This window comes from Capsicum annuum, chromosome 4 (assembly GCF_002878395.1).
Source record: "Capsicum annuum cultivar UCD-10X-F1 chromosome 4, UCD10Xv1.1, whole genome shotgun sequence".
NCBI lineage: Eukaryota > Viridiplantae > Streptophyta > Magnoliopsida > Solanales > Solanaceae > Capsicum > Capsicum annuum.
The window spans coordinates 220,802,106-220,816,477 of NC_061114.1; the positions used below are offsets into that span (position 1 = coordinate 220,802,106).

At 38.6% G+C, this 14,372-nt stretch overlaps 2 protein-coding genes across 2 annotated transcripts in view; both read right to left on the bottom strand.

Annotated features, from left to right (window-relative positions):
* LOC124897764 (activating signal cointegrator 1 complex subunit 2) overlaps positions 1-8,542 on the bottom strand; it is a 16,158-nt gene extending 7,616 nt beyond the window's left edge. The window contains exons 1-4 of the mRNA XM_047411130.1: positions 7,999-8,542; positions 2,607-2,766; positions 2,448-2,509; positions 1,617-1,711 (exon numbers count right to left, since the gene is read on the bottom strand). Of these exons, the coding sequence (XP_047267086.1) occupies positions 1,617-1,711; positions 2,448-2,509; positions 2,607-2,766; positions 7,999-8,362 (681 nt within the window). The 5' untranslated portion in view covers positions 8,363-8,542. The remainder of the gene's footprint in view (positions 1-1,616; positions 1,712-2,447; positions 2,510-2,606; positions 2,767-7,998) is intronic.
* A 1,280-nt stretch (positions 8,543-9,822) lies between these two features.
* LOC107868620 overlaps positions 9,823-14,372 on the bottom strand; it is an 11,295-nt gene continuing 6,745 nt past the window's right edge. Inside the window, exons 4-8 of the mRNA XM_047411129.1 lie at positions 12,541-12,722; positions 11,664-12,456; positions 11,488-11,569; positions 11,260-11,307; positions 9,823-10,587 (exon numbers count right to left, since the gene is read on the bottom strand). Coding sequence (XP_047267085.1) covers positions 10,384-10,587; positions 11,260-11,307; positions 11,488-11,569; positions 11,664-12,456; positions 12,541-12,722 — 1,309 coding nt within the window. The 3' untranslated portion in view covers positions 9,823-10,383. The remainder of the gene's footprint in view (positions 10,588-11,259; positions 11,308-11,487; positions 11,570-11,663; positions 12,457-12,540; positions 12,723-14,372) is intronic.

Sequence of the window (14,372 nt, forward strand, 5' to 3'; positions counted from 1 at the left end):
GGGGGGGGGGGGGGGGGGGTAAGATGTACGCAGTTCATACCTCTACCAATCCTTTGGTACACCAAAAAAACAAAAGTAAAACATCCATCTAGATCTTCCGAATATAGTTTTCTCGACAGAGTTGTTTGTTGCAGTAGAACCGTGACAACAGACCATGAGGCCAGAGGCCCCATTTGCTGCCATGTGCATGACTTCAGAACACTTGTCAGATTAGGCCTAAATAAATAGGCACTGTGATGCAGGGGGATCGTGCACTTGATATTTAACCCAAGACAAAAATTGAATTTTCTAGTAGGCGGTGCCTTAAAACACTCTACTACATCTCAATTTCCCGCAAAAAACACTCTACTACATCTCTTGTCGGCTCAGGGAGCCAAGTCATGATCCCAATGTATTCACAAATTTAAATGAAAATGGTCTTGATTGTTGACACCTAATATTTCAGGGATATGCAGAAGACCTACAAATAGTGTCTTATCTAATTATCATAATTTTAACTCCATCCAGATATTTTTAATCCATCCTTCAATAGATCATCATGCAAAGATGTGCCCCACTGGTGTGATTTCATACCTAGAACTTGTAAAAGCATCTAAACAACAACTATGCTCAGTTGTAACAAGTTGGAGTCGACTATATGAATCCTCACTGACCATGTTACTTCATTTAAACTCATCTCATACCAATATTATACTCCCTCCGTTTCAAAAAGAATGACCTACTTTGACTTGGCACAAAGTTTAAGAAAATAAAGAAAACTTTTGAATCTTGTGGCCTTAAATTAAAATTGTGTCAAATATACCAAAATATTCTTTAATCTTGTGGTCCTAAACATGCCATGTGGAAAGTTGAAATTAAAGTATTGCCAAAAAAGGAAAGAGGTCATTCTTTTTGAAATGGACTAAAAAGAAAAGTAGGTCATTCTTTTTTAAACGGAGGGAGTATAAAATAAAAATAAAAAGTATCAAAAGTTCTTTATAATTTTTTAAGTCAGGGTAAGCAAATCACAGATAGGAATTTACTAGTAACAGCATCTAAAGCAGAGATTTACACTTCTACATGGATGGTATCTAGATTTTCTCTGCATATATTAGCAGTTCTTGACTTCCTGTGAAACTTACTCTTAGATAGACAAGGAATAAAGCTGCCATGTGACATGGATCAAAAGGCAATTTTGATACTCTGTGTTAGTTTCCTCCACACCCTTCATTTTTACGAACCACTATAGAAAACAAGACAACTACTGTGCTCAGATGGTTATATATTACAGAGCGTGCCTGTAACGTTAAAATTGGAACTCAAGGCCAATTTGCTGATGAAACTTCTCAAGTTGAAAGTTGGTCCTTCAATCAACTTGCACGTATACCATCTATATTTCTTATCCTTTCTAGTTCAAAATTTTAGTGATGAAAGTGAGATAGCAGAAGGGTCCAAAGAAAGGATAAAGATTTGGAAGCGAAAAACTATTCGCCCTGCCACAAGAAGCAGAATAATAGGTCAGATATGTTAGCTCACCATCAGGATTTGTGTCTTATGAAGCAAGATCAAACTGAAACCAAAGAACAATAAATCATATCATCAATAGTTCAACGACAAAGCAGTTCAGTTAATAGTACCAATATTCTTGTCAGATCTTCATTTTCATGACCATATATAGCACATATATCTAACAACTTTGGTAAATCAAGCAACTTCTTCTCCTGCAAAAGGGCTACAAGTGCAATTATTAGTGAACATTGTGCACTAGAATATAATTGGCAAAGATAATTAGAGAAAGAGATGCATCATCAGGCCTTACAATGCATCGTATTCAATGGAATTGCAGGGACAACAACCATTACTAGTGAAAATGGCAAGTTTTGATTAACTTTGATTTCTAAAACACAGGCATGGTTGACAAATCAGAAAAGGGCAAGCTATTGCAGTTGCGAAATCTAATCCTCTTGTGCTGTATGATAAGAATTTTTACATATTAGGGGGTCTTAGATGATAGTATTCCAATTAAACCAAAAAAAAGTGATCTGGGATGTTGTTCTAGTGGGAGCTAGAATCAGATGCATCAAACAAGTTTCTTTTTTTTTTTTTTTTTGAGATAATGATGCATCATACAAGTTCAATTTCTCTCATGCATAATATTGCAACTGAAACGTGTCGATTAAATTTGTTGGCCACTAATACACAAGAGGTAATGGAAACAAAACTATGCCATTTTCTGAAATTCGCGATTTTCCTGATCATGATTGTGATGAGACTAGGCATACCACAAGGAGAAAAGGCAGTACATAAAAATTTTACTTGCAGAAAGTTCATTACAAAAGTACACATCAGGGCTGCAACTTGATTAAAACTTTTGAAATTTGACCTCCACAATACCATTCCAATCAATTATTTAATTAGAAGTATTCAAAGGTCATTGGTAATAACTGCAACGAGTCAGGAGCACACACCTTCGTGATCTTTCTGAGTAAGACTATCAGCAGTTTTAGCTCCAGGGTCCCGATTTGACGATCTTAAATTCAATTTTGTATAAGAGTTGTTTAGATCAAAAGGCACAGCATACGGAATACAACTTGATGCATAACTGCTTTGAAAGTGAAGTGACTCACATGCGATATAAGAGCATAAAGATACGCCGGCAGAGCTCGAACTCACCAACAACGACCCCAGCAACTATGCCCCTGGCCCCTCGATATGGAAAATCATACCACCTACTCCTGAACTTCAGAAAGCTTTCAAGAAAAGAGTGAAGGGAACTGTCGCTGGCCACTGGTAGACACAGAGAGATACCAATAAATGTACAGTAACACAATGAACGAACCATATCCCCCCAAAAGAAAGACGAAAAATATTAACTGCCTTAACATGAATGTGTTTGATCGAGACTTCTTAATCTTATAAGGCACATTGCAAGGGTAAGGCCAAAGATTACATGATTAGAAGTATATCCAAAAGAGTATTACGCAAATATTAAATTACAAAAGATGAACATCCTAATTTATGCTTTACAGTGTATCAGGTAATAATCATTTGATACTGAACTATAACCCTGTCTCCTTAATATGATCTCCCGTAAAAAATTATCAAGAAAAGAGAGAAGAAAAGCCGTGGACTACTAATAAAGACTGAAAAAGCAGGAGATGAGGAGAAAAAATGAACAGTAACTCAATAATGTTATTAAACTGAGGCACACTTAATCCCTGATACTAGGTGCAACATAGCGTTACATTTTGCCTTGCTTACACCTTGAGTGGTGGTTTACTGCTGCACCCAGGAGTTAAGACGTGCACCGTAGTTTTTGTGGGGTATGTTTTGAAAAGGATGGCAGTGAACAAAAAATATAGCTACCAAAGCGGTATGTTACTGCAATTAAGGAAATGTAAATAATAACATAGTTAATGATCAGAAATAAGTAGTTAGACGATCAGTGTAGATACTACATATTCTACCTAAATTAGAAACCTTAAACTACATCTTAACATCTGAATCAAAAAAATTTAATTGTTTTTGGGACTTGATTGATGTAGCTTTTATTTAATTTACTCCACTTAATTGGTGCTTTGAACTCTGTTATATCTAGTTGTTGTTTCGGTTTTTTTTTTTTTGGATGAAGTTAGTGATATTAACAAAAGCATCAGAAGAGGAAAGATTTACAAGATATGGCGATTGAACTTACAAAAAGTGACTGGCTGGCTACAAATTCCTATCTAAGCCAGAACTAGAGAGCTAAGGAAGTCCAGAAGATGTTCCGCATTATAAGGGGATACAAATTTGACCAGCTAAGCAGATTAGAGATACCCCTCGCCTTCAAAAGACCTAAAGGAGTTGACTTCGCATCAAAACATCTCCTATTCCTCTCTAACAAGATATACCAAAAAATACAAGCACGAACCATGTTCCAGATCTTCTTGATAGCTTTGTCAACTCTCCACCGGCTCAAAATCTCATAAACATCCTTAACTGAAAGAGGTGTGGTCCATTTGAGACCAAAGAGGCAAATAAACATGTTTCGTATATCTGAGGCCACCTCGGAGTAAAGGAATAGGCGTTTTTACTTTCAGCCTCCTTTCTAACATGTCGCATCTGCTTGGGAGCTAACTTATATCTAGTTGTTTGAGTTTATAGATATTTTGTCTATTTTCTAAAACCATCCATACATTAATTTACTAAAGCATGTGCTTTAATTTGCAGAAAGCTTATGCACCCAAGAGTGTGGCCTCGTGGTCAATGAAGTGGTTTCTAAGATTCAAATCCCAATGGACACAAAGAACACTAGGCTGTCCTAGCCTAGCCTTGGAGGACAGAGTTACCTAGAACCTGTTGCTGGTGGGAGGTGGCAGGTATTCCATGAAATCAGTCGAGGTGCACGCAAGCTGATCCGGACACTATGGTTATCAAAAAATTAAAATTACAGAAAGCTTATATAGACTTCGACGCTTTCCTATCCGTCATTGATCAAGTCATTAATGCATAAGCAACAAATAATCCAAACTTACTACTCCTTTTGTCTCCTTTTGTCTCAATTTATATGACACTTCCCTTTTTAGGTCAGTCCCAAAAAGAATGACACCTTTATATATATAGTGATAATTGAACTTTAAACTTTAATTTTACCCCTAAATGAGATGATTTACAACCCCACAAATATGTGACTTGTTATAGACCACAAGTTTCATAAGTCGTTCTTTCATTCTTAAACTTTGTTGCCACTCAAATGCGTACACAAATTGATACCGAGGTGGAGGGAATACTGCTTTTGGTTGTTAGTCTTAAGCAAATCAGACATATCACTTAGTTACCTACAACAACAACAATATACCCGCAATCCCACAAGTGGAGTCTAGGGAGGGTAGTGTGTACAAAGACCTTACCCTTACCCTTACCCCGTAGAGATAGAGAGAGGCTGCTTCCACTACACCCTCAACTCAAGGAAAGCATCTCAAAACAGTTTGAAAAAGAGTAGTAACAACAGTGAAACAAAGCGCAATGAAAACTAGTGCCTAACATACAGAAGAGCAGTAACAATAATGAACAAGAGCGATAGCCGAAGCATATGAAACACAGATGGTAACAACAATCAGCGACCAAGAAACTACGAGAATAGCGCTAATACTAGCAATAAAAAAGTAGATACCAATACGACCACATATCCCACCCCGCAGGAAAGCGAAAGTACGCTCAACAACCAAGTAATCTTCTACTCTAATCTGCAACTTCCAAACCCTTCGATCTAAGGTCATGTACTCGGTAAACTTAAGATGCCCCATGTCCTATCTAATCACATTCCACCACCCAATACTTCTAGGAGTACCTTTACCTCTCTGACCACCCGCCAGTGCCAACCTTCCACACCTCCTTATCGGGACATTTATGCTTTTCCTCTTTACATCCCCAAACCATCTCAACCTCGCTTCCCTCATCCAATCCACCAAGGGAGCTACTCCTACCTTGTATTGGATTTCTTCATTTCTAATCTTATATCCCCGAGTATGTCCACATATCCGTCTCAATATCCTCATTTTCGAAAATTTCATCTTCTGAACATGAGAGTTCTTGACTGGCCAACATTTCACATCATACATAGTCGGTCAAACCACTATTTGGTAGGATTTACCTTTATGTTTAGGTGGCACCTTCTCATCACACAAGACACATGAGGGGAGCCTCCATTTTGCCCATCCTCCCCTAATATGATATGTGAAATCATCTTTAATCTCTCCATCACCTTAAATTAAAATGCCAAGATACTTGAAAGATTTTCTCTTGAGGATGACCGGAGTATCAAGCTTCACTTCTATGCCAACCCCTTGTGTTCCATCACTGAACTTGCATTCCAAGTGATCAATCTTGTTCCTGCGCAGCATGCACCCTTTAGTTTAAACGGTTTGCAGCCAAACATCCAGCCTAACATTAACTTCACAGAGAGTCTCACCAATCAGTATAATGTCATCGGCGACAACACCAAGGCACTTCATCTTGGATATACCGTGTCAATTCATCTATCACCAAGGCGGATAGAAACGAGAGATGATCCCTAGTGTAACCCCACCACGACTATAAAAATATCTGGAGTCACCTCCCACTGTTCTCACGTTGGTCTTGAATTGTACATGTCCTTGACCTAGTGTAAGCTACAAGTACACCACTAGTCTCTAAGCACTTCCACAGAACAACCCTTGGCACTTCATCATAAGCCTTCTCTGAGTCAACGGACATCATATGTAAGTCCTTCCTCTCAATAAATAAAGTAAATAGAACTTATCGTGATACAAGACAAATGAAATATTTCTCATCATTGTTGATTCAAGGATTATGCACAATTGAAGATTCTTTTTCCTTTTTATTTTTTCTCTCATATCCAAAAGTTGAAGGTGGCGGAGACGATCATGTTGCGATCGATGTGTGCACTTAGTAAGAGAAAGAGGGTTAGAAATGAGATTATACGAGAGAAGGTGGGAGTGACTTCGATGGAAGACAAGTTGCGAGAAGTGAGGTTGATATGGTCCAGGTATGTGATGAGGAAGTGCACGGATGCCCCAATTTAGAGGTGCGAGAGGCTGGCTATGGATGGTTGCGGGCGACATAGAAGTAGGCCGAAGAAATATTGGAGGGAAATGATTAGACTTGACATGGAACAGTTACAGCTTACGGAGGACATGAGGACATGATCATAGATAGGAAGGTGTGGAGAACTCAAATTAAGGTAGAGGGTTAGTAGGTGGCAGTGCGTCCTTGCTAGTAAGTAGAAGTGCTTTGTTTGTAGTTGAGCCACTGGTCGTAAGTGTTATGCTTGTGTCTTGTAGTTTCTTGTTCGTAGTGTCTTGTAACTACTCCGTGGGTGTCTTGTTTTCGTTATTATCTACTGGTGTGTTATTCCATTTTGTTTTTGTTTTTATTATGTCTTTTTACTGTTTTGTGTCCTAACCGAGGGTCTATCAGAAATAACCACATTACCCCATCCGAGGTAGTTTTATGGACTATGTACACTTACCCCTCCCAAGCCCAAGCCCCACTTTGTGGGAATACACTGGGTATGTTGTTGTTGTTGTTGTTGTTGTTTTCTACAAGCACCGGTTGGTGTTCTCAACACATATTTGATCCAAAAAAAAAGGTGATTTCTCTATTTATGTGTCTTCATCTTCCCCCGGCGTAACCACCACATTTATTCCCATTATTTCAAAAGGCTGCCTCTGTCCATGCACTTGAGGAAATACCAAAAACATGGACCCAAAGAAACTAAGGGCAGCTGGATTCTAATTTAGTCCATACACATTAATTGTGGGATATAGCTTTCAAGTCTTTAGCAGTGAATGTGAAATAACAGAAGAGTGTTTCTAGGGGAGTCCCAACATTTTCCTGCACAGCATGAACAGCCTGTGAAACTTATAATCATCTTACGATTGACCTTTTATATGCATCGGTTTAGTAACTAGCTTTTACTGCTTGCTTCTGATGCTGTATATAAAAAGTTTGCCTCACTAGATTTAATACAGATTGGACTAGTACTGCTCAGAAATGCTGTATAAAAGTTTGCTTCACTATATATTGCTTATTGCATCTCTTTTCCAAATGACGGCAAGCATAAAGCTTCAAACATCATAAATCATTTATCTTTCTTCAATACAGCAAAAATAAGAACGCTAGCATTGGCAACCTTTCCTTCCTTAAACTTGATGCAACTTCATTCAAATCTAATTGCTAGGGCTGAGTCAGCCCAACCTTTCATTCCTTAAACTTGATGCAACTTCATTCAAATCTAATCACTAGGGCTCAGTCAGCCTAAGGATATTTTTACATGGTGTAATATTATTCGCTTTGAGCCAAACCGCACGGTATTTTTAAAAATCCTCACACAATTAAGATATCCCACGCCTTATATGTAACTTCCTAGTCTTTTCAGCAACCAATGCAGGACTTTTGTGCGCACACCCAACATACACATTAATCAAATCAGACGAATCATCAAAATCAGATATCACGAAGCTAGAGAAAAAGCATTACCTTGTCGCCAGAAATCTCTAGCATTCATCTTGAGTAACCTACACAACTCCCTGTTCAAAACATCAACAACATGCTGCGACTCCACGGGATCCAATGCACCTTCATCAGCTCCAAGTCCAGCTGCTACTGCTTCATCCTGAGGCAAATAATTCACGAAATTGCCACTATGAATAGCGGAGGAAACCCAAGCGCCACTTTCTCCCATCCTAACCCTACTCTTCAGCTCTCCGGCTGATGAAGCGTCACAATTTCCTTCGGATTTTATAGAAACTGATTGCCTAAAGGAATTCGCTAGGGTTTGTGAATTGTGCATTTCCGTCTTTGGTGTGAATTTTCTGTTTTGGTTACTATTGCGATTCGACATGTCTACTGCTGTAATTATGGATGCTCGGAGAATTGTGTTTTTGTGTTAATTGACTTTGCTTGAGGAAAGTGAATGGTTAAAATTACAGGTGATTGGAGGGTTTCTCTTTCAGTGCTGTCAATATGGAGCCTCTCCTCCAAGAAAATTAACCTTATGAGTACTTCCGTTTTTTATTTGCTCATTTTGATTTTTTAAAAAATAATGATTAATATGAGTATTTCAACATAATACTACTCATAATAATTGATAGTATATAACTTGATATAATCATTAATACGAATATTTTAACATAAGACTACTCATAATAATTGATATATAATCTTAACTTGCGCTTGTATATGCAAAATTCAAATTAGTATTTCAAATTCTCCAAAAATCATTATTTGAGTTTCTAAATTGTAGGTTCAAACTTTTTGTGAAATGTAATGCTTAATCAATAAGTTTATATTTCGTTAACAACATAAAGGAGTTGTTCATGCCATGAAAAAGAATTATATTAAAACAATAACTAGGCACTATTATTATCAATTAGTATATCTTTATAAAATTATCTGCAATTAAAAGTTTGTAATTGCATTCCCCACGTTTTTCAATTCCACGCATCATTCTATATGTTGGGTTACAATGGGCAATTTTCATTTTCTTGATTAAATTATAATTACAGGGTTATTGGGTTAACGATTTTTTATTGGTTTTATAAAAAATTTATTGGGTAAACGATTTGATTTCAATTTTAGCTTATTAGGTTATCGATTAAACCCATAACCTAATAAGGATACACTAAGTTAATATTTTACTCCTATTTGTGTGATATATATAAATATTTATATTACTAATATATATATATACACACACTGCTTATTCACAATTCAGAGATAAACAAAGTATTAACCTATTCAGGACAACAAAGGCACAAAGCTCAAGATTGTTGTATTGAAAAGCTTGAAGCATTTAGTAGCTTTCAACAATTAGGATTCAATTTTTTTCTGAACTAACATTCAATTCAAGTTTGAAGATTCTTATAAACTAAAACACATTACGTAGGATTTTGGTGGCAACTAAGATTTCATTTTTTCCTGTTAGCTGTTACTATTTTTATTTGATGAGTATTTTTTTATTGGTTAAACCGAAAATCGAACCGTTAAGCATCAAAAACCGATAAGAAAATATCTTATTGGTTAGTTATTGATTTTGCATATTTAAAAACCGAAAACCAATAAACCGAACCAATAACACATAAAATCAAACCGACCAATGCACACCCCTAAATCACACAGTTTGATTTAATCTTAATGTAAACTCAGACCAAAAACGGGGCATGTGTCTTACGGAACTACGAAAAAGTTTGCTTTGCTACCTCATTAACAGTAGTCACATTACAATATTTAAAACGTCATATGGAGAGCAAGAGCTGAATAGCAGCAGTCCATCCATACAAAAAAGTTTTTAACACGCGCGCAGGAAAAGAATAAATCAACCTCACATACAACCATATTCTACTAGTAATCTTACATGGACATCAGAAGATATCCCTCCACTGATGGAGAAAAGAAAGAAGAAACAAAAAGGCTAAGTGGATTCTAAGTACAAGACTCCTACAATATAACTTGGGCATTGAGTTGACAACACCATCTTGTTGCAATATCAATAATATGATATTATGAGCTACCTACAAAGTTAAAAAAAGTAACATGGACTTCCCAGTAACTATCTCACATTGGATGACAGCAATTCAGCAGTATGAGGAGTTGATCTATTGTCCGATAATATATGTCAGATTCAAAGCTTGTGAGCAAATTACTATGGATCATCACACCTTGCTGCAACTGCCAATCAGTACTGGCTGTGACTCATGAATATCTTTATGAACCATGCACGTTCACCAAATCTCGTGGCAAATGCCTTTATGATACATCATATAGTCAAAAACTGAACAAAACCTGGCGAGTAGCAGCATGAAGCAATTAGCGGCAGCATGCCCACCCTTTTTTCCAATGCGGTACTGCCCACATAGATCAACGTCATGCCCATTCAGAGTTTGTCTCTTTAGGCACCACCAGACCAAGTAGACAAAGAGAAGGATTAGGCGCAACTGAGAGCATAGAGCAGGTATCAGAAGACTGCGGAAGGATGAAGAGAAGCCTCGCCCACATTGAATTTATGGCTGGGATTTTAATTACACCGGCACATTCCCTCTGCTTCAAGTATGATACAAAATCTTGAAACTGCAAAGCAAGTTATGACATTTTAGTCCTCTAAACCACCAGCTCCAGTTATAATGCGCACGCAGTCATTGCAAAAAAATAGAACGCTGAAGAAGTAGAAAGTAAATGGAGAAAAATCTCCTTAAGATCCAGAGCACATATTGCAAGACATGGATAGACCTAGCGGGAAAAGTTGGATACTGGACCAATTTATTTAAGCAATCAGGCAGACAACTGGAAAGAAAAAGAAAACAAATTCCTGCATCTTTTTTTTATATAATAATCATGGTGTCTGGGCCAGCTTGCCCGCAACCTCGACTAGCTCCGTGGGGTACCTGCTACCTCCCACCAGCACAGGCACTGGGTAACTCTATCCACAAAAGGCTTGAACAAATGGAGAGAAATCACCCCGTGTTTATTTTTGCCTCCTACGAGGAATTGAACCTGAGACCTCATGGTTCTCAACCCACTTCAGACGGTGCACACAAATTCCTATATCCAAATCCTCTCTATGAAATGATTTTCATTGGCAACTCGATCCAGTTCCAATTCTAGGTGATAATACACACAAAATAAGGTATATACCAAATAAATCTGAAAGATACGCAGACATTCTCCATCTACTATCTATAGCATACATCATGACCACATTCACTCGTAACGAAAACTGAAAGCAGAGCATGATTGACTTACGCCCTTATGGTCCACTGGAGAAGAAGGTAGCAACCAGCATATCTCCTTCTGTATCACATTAATTTGAAAAAAATAAAAAAAAAGTAGAATGTTATTATAGGTAAAGGATCATTTCAATCTCTTAAAAGATGAGCAAGAAATGACACAGATATACAAACTGTATAGCTGCCTAACATTATATGATAAAGATGAAAGCAGCAATTATCAGAATAATGTTCAAGGACTCACTTTATGGGATGGTGTACTACTAAATGTTGATTTGACATGCCGAAAATCAGTGCGTTTGGTCATATCCAACTTCACAGGCCATCTGCACAGGTTACCAGAAAAACAAGAAAATATTTTTTTAAAAAAAAAGAACATAAAAATCAAGTGTTAAACATCAAAGGCACTGAAGTCCTTACTCCGTGGGCTCAGCATTGGCATTTGGATACCTGCAAAAATCAGACTCTACTCGTTGTGCATAAATCGTGCAGTAATGAACTCCACTTTTGCTCAAGGAGCCCTGCCATTGACACTGCAAATATTGTTTAGAACTTTCTGAATTTGAAGATGCTGATAATGGAGGTGGGGGAGGAGGCGGGGAACTAGGAGGAGGGGGAATATTAGGTGGGTTAGGGTAAGGTGGTGGGGGTGGGGATGAAGGTAATGGAGGCTGCAAGACAGGTGGAGGTAACGGGGGTAATGAGTCAAGCTGAGGTGGTGGCTGTGGCGGTAAAGACGTCACGGGTGGTCGAACGACAGGCACAGGAAACATATGATCAAATGGTGGCATGGAGGTGCCTTGTATCTGCAACATTGGAGGCACAGAAGCAGGTACAAATGGCGATGCAACTGAACAATGATGAGGATTAGTAGGCAGTGCACTAGATGGAATTGGATTTGGTGGCAAGTTATGGTTCAAACCACGTGAATCCCATCCACTTGGAGGGAAGTACATTGGGCGCACAAAGGGCGGAAGTTGTGCTTGCTGTGGTGGTGCAATAGGAAGTCCTTGAATTTGCTGAGGTGCTGCAGGAGGAAGTGCATGAATAGGCGGTGGCACAGTAGGAGGTCCTTGAAGAGGCTGTAGTGGTCTAAGAGGCACTAGAGTAGGTGTGGAGTTGCTGGCAACGATTCCCGGTCTAGAATGTATCTCTGCTTCAGATTTCCTGTGCATCCACATGTCATTAACAGCACCAGAGAATACATGATTACCTGCAGAAATTATCAGGAGAACAATATGACAATGAGCATCAAACTACTATTGCAAAGAACACAACTAGAGCAAAGGAGAAGTACCTCTTGGTGATGGAACTGGAACTTCAGGCATTCCTCTGCTTGCTATATGTGTCCAGTTTGACTGAAGTGCATATCCAGCATGAGGCATGCTACCTTGCTCTGGATTTAGTCTGGGTGATGTAAGCTCCAGAATACTACCTTCATTTTTTACAGGAACAGGAATATGATGCTGCCCGGGTTGCCTGTTAGAACAAGGATAGGAGAAGCTCAATAGTTAAGCTCAGATCATGTTGCAAGACATTTAAAAGCTTTAAGTGCAGGCATCGACCTCAATCCAAATGTCATGCTTCTTATTGCCTTTTTCTCTCACATCATTCCCTAATGTTCGACCCCACCTCTACTGTCACGAGCATCATCCCAATTACTCCACCGTCGATTCCCAATTCAGAGTTAGGTGAGAAATTGTAAAGTGTGGAGTGCGAAGGGTAAGAGAAGAGAAGATTCTCACCCAAAAGTAGACAGTAAATTTCAACTTGTAACTTGTACTGGTGTAGAGTGGATGAAATGGAGGCTCGCATCCGGAGTCCTGTGTGATAAGAAGGGGCTTCTTAAACTTAATGGCAAGATCCACAAAGTGGCGCCTAGACCAGTGATGTTGCATGAGCGGAGTGTTGGTCAGTCAAGAACTCTCAAATCCAAAAGATGAAGGTGTCACAGACGAGGGTGCTGCGATGGATGTGTGGGTTTACTAGGAGAGATAGGATTAGAAATGAGGATATTCAAGACAAGGTGGGAGTGACTTTGGTGGAACACAAGACGCAGGAAATGAGGTTGAGATGATTCGAGCATGTGATAAGGAGATGCACTAATGTCCCTGTACGAAAGTCTGAGAGGTTGCCTATGGATAGATTTAGGATAAGTAGAGTTAGACTGAAGAAATATTAGAGAGGTGATTAGACAAGACATGGCACAGTTACAGCTTACCGAGGACATAACCCTAAATAGCAAGGTGGAGGAAGAGAATCAAGGTAGAAAGTAAGTAGGAAGAAATTTGTCCTTGTTAGTAGGTAGGAGTGCTTTGCCTTGTTACCCAAACTAGTTGTCGTATTACTGTGCTTGTACTTTCTTGTTAAATTTTGGTGATACTTGTTGTTTCGGGTAAGATCGGTTGTAGTGGTATTTCGGGGTAGTCTTGTTTCTATTACTATCTGTTGTTTTGTTACTACCTATTATTTCTTGTCCTTCTATTACAAATTTTTCTAGACAGTTTTGATCTTGAGCAAGGGATCTACCGAAAACACACACTCTGCCTTAACTCTAACGCAGAGGAACGGATTGCGTACACTCTACCCTTCCCATATCCACTTTGTGGGAGCTCACTCGTATGTTGTTGTTTTATTGGGTGTGATGATGACATGAGTTGAGCTTAAATGGGATAGTGAGGACTCACATAGCCGACCTGCTTGTTTGGGACTGAGGTGGAGTTGCAGGTCTTCGATAAATTTTGGTTGCTACTAAGAAAAGGCCTCTCTACCTCCGCGAGGTAGTGGTAAGGTCTGTGTACACCCTACCCTCCCAGACCCCACTTGTGGGAATTCACTGGGTATGTTGTTGTTGTACTAGGAAAAGTAAGTTACATAATGTGTCATCAGCAGCATACTCCAACACTCTCTGAAGGATTTATGTGGTAAACCATATCTTAAATATAAGGAAAATTAATGGGAAGTTTTTGATGAGTAATGCTAAACAGAAGGAGATCATCCAGAAACAAGACGACTTGTCCCCTATTTGAAGATATCAATGTCGAGTGAATAAAAACCTGACAAGCAGCTTGAAGCAATTACATGCCTGAATTCTTTCCTCGTTATTTTTTTTTTTGGAGGAGGGGGGGG